At 31.0% G+C, this 20,071-nt stretch overlaps 2 protein-coding genes across 3 annotated transcripts; both read right to left on the bottom strand.

Moving 5' to 3' along the window:
• Positions 1 to 716: 716 nt before the first annotated feature.
• LOC107635835 (U-box domain-containing protein 35-like) lies at positions 717 to 8,016 on the bottom strand. Its single transcript, XM_088483599.1, has 8 exons — positions 7,824 to 8,016; positions 7,621 to 7,745; positions 7,417 to 7,538; positions 5,898 to 7,029; positions 5,019 to 5,780; positions 4,450 to 4,537; positions 1,987 to 2,046; positions 717 to 781 (listed from the first exon to the last, which is right to left on the bottom strand). The coding sequence occupies exons 1-8, from the start codon at positions 8,014 to 8,016 to the stop codon at positions 717 to 719; spliced, it is 2,547 nt and encodes an 848-aa protein (XP_088339725.1).
• A 3,163-nt stretch (positions 8,017 to 11,179) lies between these two features.
• On the bottom strand, positions 11,180 to 17,906 carry BAS (Terpenoid cyclases family protein). 2 transcript variants are annotated; one of them, XM_021120296.2, is made up of 8 exons: positions 17,685 to 17,906; positions 17,279 to 17,493; positions 15,417 to 15,602; positions 13,103 to 14,194; positions 12,321 to 12,419; positions 12,150 to 12,206; positions 11,665 to 12,033; positions 11,180 to 11,542 (listed from the first exon to the last, which is right to left on the bottom strand). In XM_021120296.2, exons 2-8 carry the CDS (start codon positions 17,477 to 17,479, stop codon positions 11,267 to 11,269), a joined length of 2,280 nt encoding a protein of 759 aa, XP_020975955.1. In that variant the 5' UTR covers positions 17,480 to 17,493; positions 17,685 to 17,906; the 3' UTR covers positions 11,180 to 11,266. The 2 variants fall into 2 exon arrangements, with proteins under 2 accessions (XP_020975955.1, XP_016197117.1); XM_016341631.2 differs by having other exon boundaries at positions 17,628 to 17,854.
• Between the last annotated feature and the right edge of the window lie 2,165 nt (positions 17,907 to 20,071).

Below are 20,071 nucleotides of genomic sequence, written 5' to 3'. Positions count from 1 at the left end.
TTAGGAAGTGTGTAGTCCATGACATGTTGAGGTAGGTGCGACACGCGTGGCAGTTATACCATGGCTTGATCTTGGAGTTGAAGAGGATAAAGGAAAAGATGGAAAATAAGACTGTGAAGGTGAAAAAGGAGAGTAGAATGTTAGGATTATGCGAGATATAATGAAAATTAGGGAAGAACAGTGTCGTTTTCGAACAAATGGGTCAGGAATAATTTTGTCTACTATTAGAGTTGTCATGGATTATTTTGTCCCCTATTAGAGTTGTCAGGACCATTTTGTCTTCCTTTAGAGTTGATGGAGTCAAGGACCTAAGTCACTTACAAAATTAATTGTTATGGACCAATCGAGTAATTAATTTTAATTAGGGACTAAAGTGTCCGAACTGAAATTCTTTGAGGACCAAAATGAATAAATACTCTAATAAAATTATTTGTTTTGTGTGATTTGTTATTTGCTATTGTTAGAAACAAGAGACTAAAATAATAAAGTATATTGTATTATTGAGTGAGTTATCAAAGGTACAATGTATAAGAGTATATATATGTGTTAGTAGAATTAAAGTAATAAAAACATAAAATCCTATAATAAATATACAGATATATTATATAAATATAAATGATACTAACTTATCTTAATTGATCTTAATTATACTCTAACATCTTCCTTCAAATTCAAGTAGGAGTTAAAAATATTATCTTGAGTTTGGATAATAGAGTTCAAAAATGACTAGAATGATGAGCTTTCGTGAATATATCAACAGTCTGATTCAAAATTCTAACACCTATGAAACGAAAAGCATTAATAAGGAGACGTTGTCAGACAAAGTAATAATCAATCTCAATATGTTTGGCGTTTCATAAAAAACATTATTATGGACTATTTGAATAGCATTGCGCTTGTCACAAAAAATATCAATCGGCGACGACTGAAGAGTTATATCTTTTTAAAAGAATGTTTCTCTTCATAACTGTGCTGATGCATGAACTCAATCTTTATAAATAGGACGTCTAAATGAAAAAATAAAACACCCCAATCTATATAACAATTGATTATCTCATTTCATGGTTTCTCTCTTCTCCATCTCAACCCTTTTTTATCCATTGAAAAAATAATAGAGAATATTATTGGTTTACCTATAATTTCATCGAATTATTAATTGAGTCTCTATATATATTTTTTTAATTGAGTCCCTATATCATTTGACTTTTTTTAATTAAATCTCTATTAACGTTAAACGTCTAAAAAACATTAGTAAAATGTGAATTTATTTATTTACTCATACCCTATACTTATAATTTTTATCCATACCACCCTTCACCGCTCTCTCCAACTCATCCACCATCTCTTCACTCTCTTTCTGTCTTAACAATAACACTAATCTAACATTTCAATAAAATTTTGATTTACATGGCAAATAAAAAATATAGGCCATTTACACACACAAATTAAAACTAAAAATGGACACTGCAAAAAAAGAAGAGAAGACAAAAGACAAATAAAACTATACAAATTGGTTTCTTTCCTAATCATGCCTCCAAATATAAGTTCTACTAAAACAGTCCATTAAAATGGCATCTTAGATTTTTGTATGATAACAAACTGTTCAAGTGTATTTTAATACTGTCACATTGGTTCAACTCATGTCGGATATGAGGCAAAGTAAAAAGTATATAAACTCCACCATATTCGAGAGGATTTAAAGATTACAGTACCACTTTTATTAATTCCACAAAAAAACTCAATTTGGATGCAAGTTTAGCACTTTTGTAATCATCCCTAAGTTGAATAAATTTGGTAGACAAAAAAAATTAATTATTATATCAGCAAAAAATATGGAACCGCCAAATTATTTATTCGTAATCAAAACAAAATATTTTGATTCTTAATTATACATTTCAGGTTCAGCAATAAAATCACGAGAAATTCAAATCACAACAACAAATTTCGGATATACAATTAGAGCTTCTGATTCATAAACCAACTTACCTGAATGCGGAACACAAACTTTAAACACCGTTAATCGTACGTGGTGAAAAACAGAATCGGCTGAAAAAAACGACACCGTCTACAACGACAAAATCATCCAATGGGACGATGGCGCGGCGTATGACCAGAAACGGCGTTGAAGACGACATCGTCGTGAAAGGAAAAGGTGAGTGATAGCAAGCAACATCAACAAAGATGCAAATCTATGCAGAGGAAGCAACGCTTCCACTGCACAAAGAAAAAGCTAACAATCGCGGCGATGGAGGGAGGGAGGAGAAGAAACACTACTTAAGACCGAGAAAAGAAGCATCGAAGATTGAAAAGAAAATGGTGATTTTGAAATTTAAAAAATTTTCAGGTGTCCTCAGATAAGTTTAGTATCCTTAACTTTAGAATATTTAAATTTTTAATTAAATATTCTATTATTTCATACGATTTTTATAACAGTTTGAACTTAATTGAAAAAAAATTAAATGGTATAAGAACTTAATTAAAAAGAAAAAAAATATGAAGATTTAATTAAAAATTTGATAAAATTATATGAACCTATAGAATAAGTAAAGTAATATTATTCTATAAAATATTATTAATGTATGACTTGACTGTGTGAATGTAAAAACAAATCAAATATTTTTTATTATATCTTATAAAAAACTTCGATAATAACTCATTTTATACATTATATTAGATTAGTGAAAATTAATTAAACTTAAAAAAATGTGTAACACCCGACTTAAAAAGTTGTATCATTATATATTCTTTAATCTTTCTTATTACAGATTTATTCCATCTATCTTTTTTATTTTCCAAGACTTAAATTTTAAATATCCCAATCCAAAGTTCTCACAATGTATGTGCATGGATGGTCAACAAAATGTATTATTCTCGGCTATCATATTTACATTATATTATAAATACAATATTGTCTCCAATTAATCATATCCGTTGCTAGCTCTATGTTTTATTGCACCCTAAATAAATATTTATATTTCTATATATATAAAATGAGAATATAGGATAAATTAGTGTCTAATTACCTTCTTTTTTAAATATCTTTTTTTATATATAATTTTTAAAAAGTAATTTTTTTATTATTTTTAAGATTTGATTCTAAGACCTTTTTAATTATTAAATTATAAGTTACATGTTATCTCAACTAACTTATTTTTTATTATCTTTATACATATTTAATAAATAAAATTATAAATCAATACATAGTTAGCATCTATTAACACACTAGTTAATTGGGATTCAGAAACACTCAAAACAGATAAAATATATACATGCCTAACAAGAAATGCTTTATAATCCTTGTCTAAATGATAAGATTAAATATCATGACTAAGAAATAAGAGATACTAAAAAAAATCCACGTGTTAGCTGCTGCCTGCGAAACAAAATCCATTGATGTTTTCTTTGAAATTTTAGTGTTGGAGTTACTCAGACTTGGCCCCTATATATATAGCAAAACAACCAGCTTCAACATTACACATCATAATATATATATATATTAAAATAATGTGAAAGAAAATCTAAAAAATTAGATCAAGAGAAATTTTAGGTGATCAATAATTTGTCTTTGTTTTTATCTTATATTTAAATTAATACTAGCCTATTCTTCTAGCAATTTCCTTACATTAAATTCTTTTAGAGATTACGTGCAGCATATACATTAATTAAATTTAAAAATTATATACATTAAATCCTTACATTAATCCTCTTTTAACATTTTTTATTTTTTAGACTAGCCTACACATTAAATCCTTACATTAATCATTTTTTAACATTTTCTATTTTTTGTACTGATTGATAAAAAATAAAAAATAAAAAAAAATAAAATTTTTTTTTTCTGTAAAATATCTAAATGACATTTTTCTTCTTTCTGTTTATAAAATATACATTTTTGTATGATTAAAATAACATATATCTATTATTCTTTTAATAATTATTATAATTATATATATAAATTAGTGTTACTGGTTTGATTGATTCAAATATGCATGAAAAATATTTTTATTAATGTAATAAATTTTATTATTTCTAATATTTTATCGTTAATTATGAACTATAAAAAATATAAATTAAATAATTTTTGAAAAGATTACAATATATTATGTGATAAAGTATTAAAAAATAGCTTTATTAAAATAATAATAAATATATTATTATTATTATTTAAATCAACCAAATAATTAACATAATTATAATGATTATTAAAGAGTATTCTAGTCGAATAAATTAAAATATATTTCATTTTAATTATTTTAATATTAAAGAGAAGAGAAATATATATTTTAAAAATTAAAAAGAGAAGAATGTCATTTAGATTTTAGACATCTCACAAAAAGAAAAAGTGTTATTTTTTATTAAAAAAATTACAAAAAATTAAGTATAAAAAATATAAGCATGATTTCTTAACGGTGAAAACAACGACTACACGTGGGTTTTTGCGTTTCTTAATACCTTCTTTTTCGCCTGGTGGTGATAATAGTGGACTTGAGGGGCTTGTTGAACTTGCCGAATGTTCAAAGGGTGGTTCGCTCATTACGTCCTGCATCAATACACAGTGGTGTTAAAAAAAGAGTTTATAAATTGAACCCAAACCGAACTAAAACTGTTTTAAGCAGGTGAAGTTGACACTTTACAACGGCTAAAGATTTAACTAAATTTTCATCAAACGATTTTCAATTATAATTTCAAGTAAAATTGACTACATATGAATTTTAATAAATTAAATTTTTTAACGAAAAAATTGAACTTAAACTAAAGAGTTTTTTTTTTTTATAAAAGCCAATTTATATATTAAAAAGCAATTTATAGGCTAAGATGAATATGATGAGGATAAAAGAAAAAGTCTAGGGCCAGCAACTTTGTTAAATTCTGACCAGTATGTAACCAGCAAAAAAAAGTAAGCCATTGGATGAAATTTTACATTAATCTCACACCATTAAAACTATCATTGATGGCTATTTGATGACTAGAAATCACAAAAGTTGCTGGCCCCGATAAAATGTTAATAAGATGATGATGACCTGTGGCGTAGACGAAGCTTGACTGAGATGGGGAGATGTTGCAGAACTAATGTTCCTACAAGAGAAAGTTGGGCTGGAATTCCCTTCAGCTAAGTCTCTAAATTTTTTGAGCTGTGGCAGTACGTGTTGACCAAGGTCTGGCCTATCTTTTCGTCTGAGCTCTGCACAGCTGAGTGCGAGATTGGCAAGGCATAGGGCTTCTTCAAGAGGCCAGTCGGGGACAGAGGGGTCAAGCATCTCACCCAGTGCCTCCTTCTCAATGGACTTCTCAACTTGGTGAGCAAGCCCCATTGGAGCCCTTCCTGTCAACAACTGAAGAAGAATGATCCCTAAAGAGTACACGTCAGACTTCACTCCAAGCATTCCGGTCTGCTGATACTCTGGATCAATGTAGCAAAATGTTCCCGCTGCTGACGTCATGCAGCACTGCGTCACGTTTTCTGCCACGGCCGGGAGAAGCCTCGCCAACCCAACGTCGCTGATCTTGCTTACGAAGTTGTGGTCTAATAAAATGTTTCCTGGCTTTAGATCACGGTGTACCAGTGGTTCAGGCTTGGTCTGGTGGAGGAATAGTAAGCCAGTGGCTATGTCTGCCGCAATCCGAAATCTCAGCTGCCAAGACAGAACACTGCCCTTCTTCTGAATCATGCAATCTTCTAAGCTCCCATTCGCCATGTATTCATAGATCAGTATGCCGTGCTCTGGACATGCTCCTACAAGAAGCACCATATTCGGATGCCGTATGCAGCTGAGTATGTCAATCTGCATTCATTTAGTATGCAACATTCTTGAGATGACTGGTCCACCTAATGCAAAATTTAAATAAAAATAATAAAGAATATGTAGTTTATTGAATTACTCATTCCAATGATTGGTCACCTCTTGCTGAAACTGCGACTTCCCCTGAGCAGAATCTTTGCGTAGAACCTTGACAGCCACAGGAGTGTGGTCAAGGTAACATTTATAGACAGGGCCATAACCACCTTCCCCGATTTTTCGAGATTCAGAAAAGGAATCTGTGGCTGCTTCAATCTCTTCTAATGTGTATTTCCTGTATCTTTCATCCGTTTGAGCTAGATTATCCAATAGCTTCCTCATTTCCTCTGCTTCTTTAAGGGCTTTCATTTCGGCATGTGCTCTTCTGTTTGCTTCAGCCTCCGCTATTCTCTTGGCTGCCTCTGCAGTTTCCAGGGCTGCTTTGCTCCTTGCTTTCTCTTTCTCTGCGATTGCCAATGCTACTTCCTGGGCCAATCGTGCCTCGTCTAATTTCTTTTCCTCTTCAACTCTCCAGGAGTTAAGTTCCATTAATTTGTGTTGCGCAGTGAGTGCTTCTCGGCACGCTGTACTATACATTTCCATGGTTTGTTTTAATTCAAGCTTGAGCCTCTTCATGTCAGATTCGACATCATCCATGTTCTGAGAGGAATGAGAAAAAGAGGAGGTTCCAATGCTTTCCTGAGAGAAGGAAAGAGAAATATCGGGGCCGGGGGAAGTGGGGAGAGCGAGGCTACAGCGCAGTGATCCCAAGCTACGATCGGAGCTGGTGGAGACTCGTGAATTACGAGCAGAGGAAGAGTCCATGCAGTCATACAAGACAGAGGAGGAACGGCCACTGCTACTTGGCCTCCCGGAGCTCACAAATGATATGTCGGTATCGGAGTCTGGGCCTAACAGCTCCATGCATGACGACCTTACACTCAACCCCCCCGCCCCGGTTCCCATTGTTTTTCCAACTTGTGATGACCTTGTGGCTTCGTCCTGCCAGCTGTGAGGTTTCATGGATCTTCTATGATCTTTGAAGCTCATACGCCTTGACGATAACTGACTACTTGTTTCACTTGCACTATCGTCATTATTTAGGGCCTGTATATGGCTAAGGAGGGGAGACGCATGCGCTGCTGAACGAGAAGCACTCCTCACTGAAGATATCTTCCCTTTTGATATTATATACACCGTACAGAAATCGGGCGCCCCTTTTGATATGTTGCTTGGTGTACTTGATGACTTGAATCTGCAGGCATGCCATACAAACATTAATTAATTCTTCTTTTATACTTTTACAAAGAGAGAGGACTTCATTTAAGAGTGAATACCCCATCCGGCCCCTGACAATTATCTCGAAAGGACAACGAGGCCCCCAAGAAAAAAAAAAACACCCAATCCAGCCTCAGATAATTTTTTTTGGGACTGATTAGCTCCTGTGCCAAAAAAAATAACATTAATTTTTTTTTGGTACAGGGGCCTCGTTATCCTTTCGAAGTAATTGTCAGGGGCCGGGTTGGGTTTTTATTTTTTGTCAGGGGCCGGGTTAAGGTTTTTTTTTTGTCAGGGACCTCGTTGTCTTTCGAGGTAATTGTTAGGGGCTGATTTGTGTTTTTCTCTTTATTTAATTTCTTACCTAATAAAACCATGCCTTGACGCTGCACCAAGCACTAGGTTCTCAATTGCCGCGTAAGACACATATTCTGTTATTCCTTTCACAACGTCAGTGTCTTCAACTAGCACATCAAGGCATTGTATCTAACCAAACAATACATAATTACGCACACATATATCATATATGTATCATTATTGTTCTCCACAAGATTAACAAAACACATACATCTTTACGTGTGCAATAGCAGTGGAAGGTACGGAAAAGATCCTTAGTAATATTGATGACATGGTCTCTTTGAGGAGATGAAGATGGAATATTGCTGTTGCATATTATGGCATGGCTGCCTCCAACTGAAAAATAAATAAACATTAATATTATTATTATAATCATGCATGATGATGAATGAGGGATGGGATGGGAGTACTGACTAGAAAGAGGGGAAGAAGTCTTGTGCAAAACGTGGATAAGGACAACAGTTTGGCCTCTGGCTAGAAGGCTATCGGCAGCCCATTTGAGAGCATATCGACTGCCTTTGCTATCCTTATCTATTGCAACTGCCACCAATCCATTCCCCCCTCCCCCCTTTCTAATTACTGATGCCTTTGTACTTGGAAGCCACATTTCATCCCCTATTCGAAACAAAATACATTTGGAGCTTTCTCTCTACTCAATCAAATTTACATTATTCACGCGTCGCTCGCTTCGATTCAAACCCCCCTAAAAGACTACTTCTCAACTAAATCTGAAAAAACGATTTATAGAAAGTAACCCCCAATTTATGGCCAGTCAACCAAACTTTTTCCTCTTCTTCTATTAAAGGAAACAAACAAGAGGAATGAATTACATTTGCAGTGCCTCCAACCAGCCATCACCATAACGATACTACTATTTGAGATCTCACGTCATTTAAAACATTTATAAATATAGAGTAAAATAAATGATCAAGAAAGTTTAGACGCCCCAAAAGAAATTAATATGCGCTAAATATTTAAAGTAGGGAGGGTAATGTTTTCCTTTTTCTCTTTTAATACGGAGGGACTTTTAATACAAAAAATATTTTTTTAATATAAAAATATTATTTATACATTAAAATTAACTATCAAAATAATTATTTTATATTTAATGTTCTAATAACTGATTTTAATATACAAATTATTTTTAATATTGTTTAATTTCTACGAACCAATTATTATTTATAGATAAGTAGTATACAGGTTATAAACAAATAGTTTTATTAATATACCAACTCTTATTGAGAGTTAAATGAACATGAAACATGAATTCCAATGAGAAATTCTCAGACCTACCGACAATATATAAATTTGATCTTTTACTTTATACGATTCAAATTTTCACACATCATTATTTAAAAACTCTAATGTTTATGTGAATTTTAAATTTATAAAAATTACTAACAAAAAGTTCACCATGGTTAGCAAAATACATCCAATCCTAAAGAATTTAACCATATACTCCTTGTCAATGTGAGACAATAAACACAAGTTATCATTCAACTCCGTAAAAGTAGTTTTGAATTTTCTTTAAAAAGAAACTTCCGATTTCAAACCTCCTTGAATTATTTTAAGTTTAACTATAAACACTAATTTTACAGCAAAGATGGTAGAATAGCTCCTCAAACAACAAAGTTAATAGAGTAAAATGAAAATGCATTATATATATGTTAATAAAGACAGTTTTAACGGGTAGAATTAAGAAAATAATTAAAGAGAAAGTGATAGAATTTCAAGAGCAAGCTTCACTTATAAAGCTGACCTCATAACATATATCAATTGAAGACAAAAAAAAAAAAAGAGAGTGTAACACTTATGCTTTATTTAAAATTTCAATGTTATGAGTACTAATGTTATCTTTCTGTTAATTGAGAAAAAAGACATATCATAATGAGTTGAAAAATGAAAAAAACCATGAAAAAAAAAAAGAAAGAGAAATGCATTAAAAAAGCTAAAAAAAAGTTTATGTGTATCTGAATTTTGTTGAACTAGCATTAATTTCCTTTTGCCAAGTTGAAAAAGTACTTGTGGTGATTAAACTTGGATAGAAGTTCAATGATAGATATTAGATAAATTAGGATGTAATTCATTGATATTAATATATATAATCAGTGAAAATTTCATAATGGTTGCAATGGAGACTGGATATAAGTTTTATGACACTAAAAAATCGAACTAAGATACATGTTTACCTAATTCTCTTTTTTTTTTTCTATTCTGATTTTAGAGACAAAACATAAAAAATTTCCTGCATAATATGTTTTTGCGAAAAATTGCTAAAAGAACTTTGTTTCTGAATTCAACTTGATTCAACTCTCTTCTCAAGTTCTAGCAATAGCATCACCCCACTTGTATCACTTGTAACCTCTAGCTATTTTTGTTGACTTCAAACTAAAAGAAAAATTTTGTTTATTCTTTTCACCGTTTGAATCGAATAAATTTTTTTAGATAATTGATCCCATCCAGTCTGATCCAATTTCAAGTGATTTGGATGATATTAAATTTGCAATTTTATAAATTTTAAAAAATATATACCTAACAAGTCTCAACGTTAAATTTTAAATAACTAATAATGACATAATAAATCACAATGATATTTTAAAAAATTAGTAATAACATAATAATAAAAATAAAATTATAGATTAATTAAACAAATATATAAATAAATCTTATTTTAAATTCATAAAATATTTACTAAATAATAATAATACATGAATAAGATAAAAAAATAAAGAACAAATTGAATGTAATATAAGTAAAATTAAAAAAAAAAATTAGTAGCTTCCATCTATTTTTTTATACTATTCTATTTTTTTTTTACTTTTTATTCTAACCAAACAATAAAAAATGATAATTTTTCTCTTAATTTTTTTTCTTTCATTTTTTCCGTTTTATATTTTCCTCAACTAAATAAAATTTCAAAAGTTGAATTCTTTTTCTTACTTTAAAACAAATAAAAGTGAATAATTTTCTAATTTCTTTCATTTATAAATCAAAACAAAAAAATCTAATTTACAAATCAATTCTCATCATCTTTAAAGTTCAAACCTAATATTTCAAATGTTAAAAATATTTTTATTTATAATTAATTATTTTAATTTTGTCCAACACTTATTTAATCCTCTTTCTTCTTCTTATTTACCCTAATTGACGTATATTTCAACAAGTAGTCTTACTGAAACGGTGAAGCTGTGAAGTCAATCAATCACCATCACTATCACTACTAACTAGTCTATCATCACTTATAGCACCATCCATTTATTTGTATTATTTTTTTTTGGTGGTTGTGTATTTTTTTTTTCTATTTATGTGAAACTTCTCTCAAAAGACAAGTTGTGTTTATACTGTATTTTTTTTGCAGTGCTTTAAGTTTTTTTTATTGTGTGCTTCTCTTTAATTAGGGATAAACTATTTTACGTGAGACTTAAGTTTCAAAGAAACAACAAATTGAGAGGAGATAATATTATATTGTCAAAGATAAAATAGTTAAGGAATCTAGCTATCACCAAATAAAATTATGAATAATTGCGATTTCTGTTGCAAGCATGTGCACGAGTAATCGTTCCTTTTCTATTTTATCTCTGGCTGGTTGCGCTGGGAGTTGTACATACCCTTCGGTCATTCCCCTTATAAAGCAAAACGCACAAGACACCTGTACATATACACGTACGAGCACTCCGACACGAAGAAATACATAATAACAGAGATCAGATACCATATAACTAGGTTGGAAGCATATATATAGATCATAGAGGAATGAATATGATTATAAATTTATAACAATAATTAAGCGTGGGTGTTTATTGGTATGGGGTTTGTGGTAAATGTGATTGATTGAGTAAAGTGAGTAAGTAATGGAATTAAGGCAAGGGAACCCGCTTGCGATATTCAGCGAGAGCCCACAAGGGATAGATATCTCTATACATTGGGTAATGCAACATGCAGTTCTTCATGAAGACTCCCGTGATCTCCTGCTGGGGCCAATCCCCCTCTTCCAACTGGGAGTTGATGATCAACTTTGCTGCCCTGTGGAGAGGCCTTGCGTCTCTCTCTGCCTGCCCGGCATGAATAAGGCCCATCAAAGCCCATGCCGTGTGAACCACATTTGATCGACTTCCTTCCAGAGGTACGTATATCTGCATATAATTTTACACTATTAAAAATACTAATAATAATTAATTAATAGATATAAATTACAAAACTTGCTGACTCCTAACACTCTTCGTAATTCTTTCAGATAATAATTAATTAAGCAAACCTTTTGGGGGCTTGAAAGATAACTCTCCCCCCAGCCACCGTCGTCCCTCTGGGTTGTGAGTAGAAAGTTGACGGCTCTGCGAATGGCAGCGCAGTTGCCGTAGGTCTTGCCTGCTGCAGCGAGGCCCCCCAGTGCAAACCACGTTCCGTAAGTGAAGCAAACTCCCCAGTTTCCATACCAAGAACCATCCGCTGTTTGTGTATCTTCAAGGAAACGAACTGCGTTAGCGATGAAGTTGTCGATCTCTTTCTTTCTGTGTCCTGGATATAGCTTCTTGAACAACACCAAAGCCTGAATAGCTGATCCAGTGCACTCTACATATTCGTGCTCCACTACAATGTCCGCAAAAAATTCTGTCGGATTCAGTAACTGAAAAATTGCACACAAACCACCAATCCAACCCAATATATACATTTCATTAGCACTGTTACTGCTGTTGTATTAATATTAATCAAATCAAGCTAGCTAACACATACAACACTTACTTCCAACCAGTCTTGAGCTCCTGGTGGCTCCCATGCTGCTAAACCACCTTTCTTACTCTGCAACAATGTATTCATCAAATTTCGAAACAAATAAATATTGGTCAGCAACAAGTAGAAGAAGGGGCATAATATAATAATATTAATTAATTAATAATAATAGCTAGTGTTCACCTGAAGCGACAATAGAAGATTGACTGAATCATATAATCTTTCTGGTTCCATCTTTTCCCCCACAAGCTCCGGTGGCAACATCGATAAAAGCAGACAACACTAACAAATTGAAAACACACAAGATAATAATAATTGGATAAGTAATTATTGTTGATGATGAGAACCTACCAGCTAGCCACTGCTAGTCTGTTCTGTTTAGCTAAGTTGGGTACATGAGTGACAAAAGTTTATATAAATGCATAGGAGAAAGAACATCTCCTCGTGTAAGTATTTGTTTAGGGTTGTGTGAATTTTATACATGTTTTTTTTTTTATATCATAAAATTATTTATCTCAAAAATTTAGGCTAAAAAATTTTGATATAGAAGTAAAATGAGTGATATACTTTAACAATGTAATTGTTGGTGTTTTTTTAAAATTGTAGGAGTACACAAATCGAACCCTCCGATTTATGTTTAAAAGTTGAAAAAAAACTCAGAGTACACAACTCGGACCATGCGAGTTCTTTGGTCATGAAATTTTGCTTCCTATTTGCAGCTGATGGAATTTGAAATCTGAAACATGGAATTCGGACTCTTCGTTTTTCTTGTTCTGGGTAATTCACAACTCGCAGGGTCCGAGTTCTGCTTCCTCTAATCCCACAACGAGGTGAAGCACCCCTCCTCCCCATACGTGAGTCTAACACAATCTTAGTTTCCATATTCAAATTAATTAGTGCAAAAACTTAAACCAATAAAAAAGTATAATTAAAATTTAAAACTCTAACAATGAGTGAGTTGTTACCTTCAAACCTTCTGCAGTACAATCAGAAACTTGCCATCCATGGTCTTGATCAGAAAAGGTCCAGGAGCCTTTGGAAATGTGACGATACATACTCTTAAAATCTCCTGAAGGGTTGTCCCTAACCTGAGACTTCTTGATGAAATCATGGGCTTTGGCAAGAGCGGGAGCAAGTTCATCGAGGAGGTTAGCAGCAAGGAGGGCCTGAACAGCAAAGCCAGCATCCCACTCCTGGCTGCCAAAGCTCTGCATGGTCATTCCATCCTCCGAGACCCAAAGGTAATCAGGGACCCTTGCAAGATGCTTCTTGAAAGCGTCTCCGTTTGGATCTTCCACCCAGCAAGCAAGCATGCACAAGACCTTCTCGACGCAGCCGATGGTTATGTATCGGCTGTTCTCGTCTTCGTAGTGGATGTGCTTCATTGTGACTTGGAGGGCCCTCTCTCTCACCAGTTTATTAAAGGGCCAGCGCGTGAGAAGCGGCTCCGTGAATATGTAGAGGCTATCCCATATGAGGTCCTGTATGAGAGGATGTGGATAGTAGAGATCTTCCTTGGCGCATTGGTGTCGGGCTTTCTTCCAATCAACCTTCTCATAAGGAGGCTGGCCGTAGAGCTCCTGCCTCAAGTGGAGGATCAGGGGCGTGATGGGCCCCACAAACCTCTTACCGTATAAGTATGACATAGGCATGTATACCAAGCGACAGTAGCACCACATCTTTGCTGGATGCATAGGAAGAAAGGAAGGAAGGAGCCAAAACTCAGGGGGCATTGGATTGGTTCCGCACCATTCAAAGAGTCCCAGTATCGAAAGCCAAGTCTTTCCCCACGAAGGTATGTGTGTTACACTGCCGTGATCATGAATCCACTTCCTTGCTCTGGCGCAGGCATTGTCTTCACCCCCATCGGGGCCTTCTCCCAGAATTCGCATGCATATGTAGTTGAGTGCAGTGCAGAACATGGTGCTGTGACCCTCTATGTGTAGCCCCCACCCTCCATCTTCGTTCTGGTGATAGTATATGTACCGAAGAATCTCTTTCCGGTGCTCTTCTGGGAAAACCGATTCAAGCTGCCCTGTAATGTACATACAAAACACCTGCAATATATATAGGAAAAAAGTATAGGTAAACAATGAAAATATTAAACAATGTAAATAATAGATATATCAGATGTTTATTTTATTAGTGTGCGGATGATTATTTTAATATTAAAATTTAGAGGATTAATTTAGAGGTATAGTTTGTTTTTATTTGATTGATGGTTGTTCATATTGTTCAACAAAATCATTGTACCATTAGCATTTCCGATATATAATACAAGAGAGTTACTCAAATAAATACTTTTAAAACAAATTTTTTTAAATATATTTTAATAATAAAAATTTAATATGTATATTAATTAATTCGTATTATTTTTGATATAATTGAATCGAATAATACAATTTATTATTGGATAGTGGATACTCTATCATTCATTCATTAATTTACATTACTATTACTATTCACCATTTCAATCAAACTCTCTTCTATACCACTTTTTTTCAAGATCAGTATAAAATAATTTAAATTTATCTTATTTTACATTTTTTAACTTAAAATTACTTTAACTTAAACTATTTTTTTGTTAAATTTTTACTTTACTTAATTAATTATCCTTACTAATAGCTACAATCATGTCATCTCTAGTTAAGTTTTACGACAATGGATTGTATGTGAATTCACATTTTTAACTTGAATTCCTCTTTTTAGTATATTTAATTTTTCTTCTCTAACTAAATTCTAAAATTACTTTTTTATTCTGAAATTCACAGAGTCGTGTAGAACACCAAAATAACACTTAAAAAAAATTGCGACTGAAAAAATAATATAAAAGAACGAATTTAATACTTGACCTCTAACATGACAATTGTTGGACAAAATAATTCAATTGTTAACTTGAATTTACTTTCATTAAAAACAGTACTTTGTGACGCATTAAATCATGATATTTCAACATCTGCGAAAAAAAATTCTTATTGTAAATAAATCTTCATTTTCTAACCCATTCATACTCCACCCAACTTCCCTAATTTCCTCATATATTGAACCATTGCCTCAAATATTTGACACACACTAAGAGTTGTGAAATATAAGTTTATGATTTTGAGGATTATTTTATCAAATAATTCAAACCAAGAACAAATCTCATTATTTCAGATTTAATTTAAAAAATATTTTGTTTTAAATATGTGAATTTTTATAAATATAAATATAAATTATTACTAGTTAAATATTAATTTAAAATAATAATATCTGATGGTATTCTACTTGTGTACTTACCAAGGGAGGAAGGAAAAAGAGTGGACCCGCAATTTGAGCAGGCCAATGGCCATGACTCGTCTGCAATGCGGAAAGATGATGTGCTCCCCTTCTCAATGCTGCTGTTGCCTTCTCGTAACTGATCTCTTCCCCATCTTCTATCCTCACACACTCTATTCTTTGTTTAAAATTCTTTTCCCTCAGAATCTGCACAAGCCACCTTTCAGTCAGCTTCATTCTGTTATATTTGTCATTTTTTATAATATTTTTTTATATTCTATTATAATTGAAAGATGTTAAATGATTTGACTGATTTAATTAAATTTTATCTAACAATTTTCAGTTATCAACTTCACGTGAAGTTGACTGCACCTGAGTTTCCACCTTATCAAAATGGTAATAACCATCCCCTATATCAAGTGTAAAGAGATTTTATGCTTAGGCTGCTTTCTAAAGCGGCCTTTGAAATTGGAAACTAAATGATGAAGGAACAGCTATTAGATTTGTTTATTTACAATTTTGATTTATTTTTTCTAATAAAAATGTATTTTTCTTTAGAATAATAGTATAATATTATATAAGATTAAATATTTTTTATGAATGTATTTATAATATAATAAATTTTATATTTAACAGTGAAAGAGTAATTCTCCTTCTAAACGAATAAAAAAGGAAGGAAAAAAATATTTTACATTTTAGTTTATATATTGTACTATATTTTTTGTTACACTCAAAAATAAAAGACTAAAATAACAATAATATAAACACAAACTAGATGTGTAGTAAGCCTCAACACATGCTAAAGATGATTGCAGTACAGTTTTATGACAAAAGGAAAGAATAGAGAAGTTATTAAGTACATCTGCAGGAATAAGAAATAATAAGTTTAGTTTGTAATTGAAAAGTTTTTATAAAAAAAATTACAAAAACATAAGTTTTTGATTTCCTTATTATATATTATTAAAAATTTAAATTTTTTTACTAATAATAACTTTAATATATCTTTTAAAAATATATATTAACTAAACTCATAAATGAAAAGTAAAAGATGACTAATATATTTGTAGACATAAATAAATATGGTAAAATATCTTCGCAAATTGTGCTTATATAAATTATTGTCACATCTTGTATTTACATTTTACACCAATAATCTCATGCTGCGTGAGGATGGAAGCATATCCCTAAAATAATGTGGGGACTTGGGTAACATATAAATTATAATCCGCCTTAATTAATTGTTGTTATTATGAAAATAAATACTATACGTCAAAAACCTTTTTATCATAAACTTATCTATTATTAGAATTACGTGGCAACTTAATTTATGATGGAAACACATGAATTACATATGATTTTAACCAAATGTTGTTCACACGAAGAAAGTTTCCGTAAAAAAGGCGGCTAAGGGAATTGGAGGAATAAGGTAAGTGAGATGGTGCATGTCGGGCGGTACTTGGGGAATATAATGAGATAATAATGTGTTTGGTAGATATTAAGAGTTTCTTTAGTGAGTTTTATATTCTAAGCACTAATATAACCTTGTGCTAAACTGCTAATAATACATAAAGGTATCAATTTAAATAGAAAAATTTTAATTTGATTATATGAAAAATTGTATAATAATAATAATAATAATAATCCATATGACAATGAGTTAAAATTCAAATGACATAATCTCTCTATATTCAATTAAAAGGTTACGGGTTCGAGTCTCTTTGATAAAAAAATAATAATAATAATAATCCATACTTACGGAATCTTCCTATCTTTTGAAGAAAATAAAATAAAATAATAAACGTGCGAGGCAAGTAAGGGGTAAGTAGTAGGTAGATGAGTGAGAGGCAGCGGAGCGGTTGGGGTGGTGCGGGTGGTGATGGTACCTGAAAACGCCAAAGGAGGTCGCCGCAGGGCTTGACATTGAAGCGGTTCTGATAGAAATGGTGGCGAGCAGCCTCAACCTGCTCCCGCTCCTCGGGAGTTCCTGCGTCGGGGTCATACTCCCATGTCTGCCTCCCCACAAAGTTGTTGGTGCTGAATATGTACGGGTCCTTTCCACCTTCTCCTAACTTCAGCCTCCACATTTTCGCACCCTCCCCTAATAATTCATCATATCAAAGATGCGAAATAAATTTTTGCATTTATGTATATAAAGTAATAGGTATTAGAACAATATTAAGTAGTTGTATTAGAGTAATAATAAGTAGTTGAGAGTTATTACTTATTACATACCAACGAGAATCAAATTGTGATCAATATAAATAATAGAGAATATGTATGCATAAGTGCCTGTGGAACGGGGAAGGGAAGGAAAGCTGAGGTATGAATGTAAATAGAAGCTGAAGCAGAGAAAGCAGGCAGGGGATCTGAAGGAATATGATGACTTCTACTCTTATTTGGAGGGTCCTTGAATTCTGCAGAGCCCTATTTTTATAACACAACATCAACCTTACTATTTATTATATTAGCCCAGTGCTACTTCTTATATTAGTGGGAGTGTGGGACACGCCTGCAAAACCAATAGGAAAAGTATAGGTAATCAATAAGGTTTTTGAACAATGTGTAAATAATGTGAATTAATAGGATTAAAAGAGTAAATTTGATTAGTAACATTAAATTAGGGTGTAGTATATTCTCATTTGATTGGTGGTTGTTTCAAAATTTTCATTGTTCCCCTAGCACTCCCCAAACCAATATTCAAATATAAATTATTAAAAAATAAAGGGGAGTGCTAGGGAAACAATGAAAATTTTGAACAACATGAACAACCACCAATCAAATAAAAATACACTACATTCTAATTTAATGCTACTAATTAAATTTACTCTTTTAACCTTATTAATTCACATTGTTTACACATTGTTCAAAAATCTTGTTGGTTACCTATACTTTTCCAAAAATAAAAATCATTTTTCTTATATCTTTGCGAGACAAATCCAGCTCCCTATTGATTATTTTTTGCTCATATATCTTTTTTATATTCAAATATATTCTATTGTGGATAGTCAAAATTCATCTTCAGATTCTACAAATTTGATTAAAAATGACTTTAGTATTTTCTATAAAAGAAAAAAAAAAACAATTTGTGAAACTAAATAATTTTACTAAAAATGATATGGTAAATAGTAAATACTGTGAATTACTCAATATTAACAAACTTATTGAGGCATTACATATGGCAGCGACTCAGCGACTATTAATCCTCCTCGTATATATAGGAGAACAAAGGCTACAAGTAAAAATATGATAAAAAAAAAGAAGCAGCTATATTTATGTTTGTATTATTAATTAGTTGAGTTTATTTTCTATTCTCTTAGTATAATGATATTAATTGCCCAAAAAAAATAATTTTACCTACGTAGTAATATTTTATTATATCATTCTTAAAAAAATACTAAAAATGTATAGTAATTAGACTCTTATTTATGAATATGTATTTTCTTTTATGAATATACTATTAACAAAGACTCAGTTAATATGTGTTTTAGAATTTTTTTGTGTATTTATTAAAATAAAAAATTTAAAATTTTTACTAATAATAATTTTAAATTTTTTTAAGAATATACATAATTTAAACTGGATCATGTTTAATTAAATCTGGATCTAATTTTAATATTTTATCCAAGTTATTTTAAATACTTTAATCTTCTGATTCTAAATTAACTCAAAATAAATCAAATTAAATTTGAAGCAACATGTATAATTAATATCTATAAACAATTTTATTAATTTTATGTAATAAATTAATAAAATATTACTTTAAAATTTTATATAATAATAAATCAATAATATTATATTATATTTAAGTTTTTATTTTAATTTATATTATATATGTGATGATGGTTATATAAATTTTAAAGATTAATTTTATTTATTAGATATTAATAAATATAAAAGCAGATACTAACGAAGATGGATAAGATTCAACTTTTTACTATTAAATAAAAATAAAATAACTTTTATACAAATTATTATAGAACAAGACGAGATCGAGTAGAACAAAACTCCGTCCCTTCCTTAACCATCAAATCTATAGTTAACAATATTGAAAATGTATTTAATTGACTCATCATGAAAATTAATGGGCAAAACTTATTTGATCAGCCACCTTGTAATTAAAGTTAGAAGCGTTTGACAAAAATAAAGATTTAACTTTTCAATTCAACCTAACAAAATAAATTTTTCTTTGGCTCCTAATAATAATAATGTCAAACATGATATGTGCATAATAAAAATTAATTATTAATATAAAATATATTAAAAATATATAAAATAATTCATATAAATATATACATGAATGCATGATAATTGATTTGGTATTGTTTTTAATCAGTAAAGACATACCATTTTTAAATAGGCATGGCTAGGTGCATATCATGTTTTGTGAAAGTGGAAAATGTATATATATATATATATATATATACTTTTCATGTAATTTGTTATTTTTAATATTAAAAATGATTGATAAAAAATAAAAGAAAACAAAAATATAATTTTTATATTATGAAAGAATCTAAAAAAATACACACAAAATATTATAAACTCTCTCTCTCTCTCATCTGTATGAAAGAAGTTTAATACACAAATTTATTTTTCAAAAATTTTTTTATTTAAAATATTTATAAAAAAATATTTACCTATTTTAAATACACTTTAAGAGAATAATAATCGAAATT

The sequence above is a fragment of the Arachis ipaensis genome, chromosome B4 (genome assembly GCF_059453495.1).
Source record: "Arachis ipaensis isolate K30076 ecotype BB chromosome B4, ASM5945349v1, whole genome shotgun sequence".
Classification (NCBI taxonomy): domain Eukaryota; kingdom Viridiplantae; phylum Streptophyta; class Magnoliopsida; order Fabales; family Fabaceae; genus Arachis; species Arachis ipaensis.
This window is presented reverse-complemented; position numbering and strand designations above follow the sequence as displayed.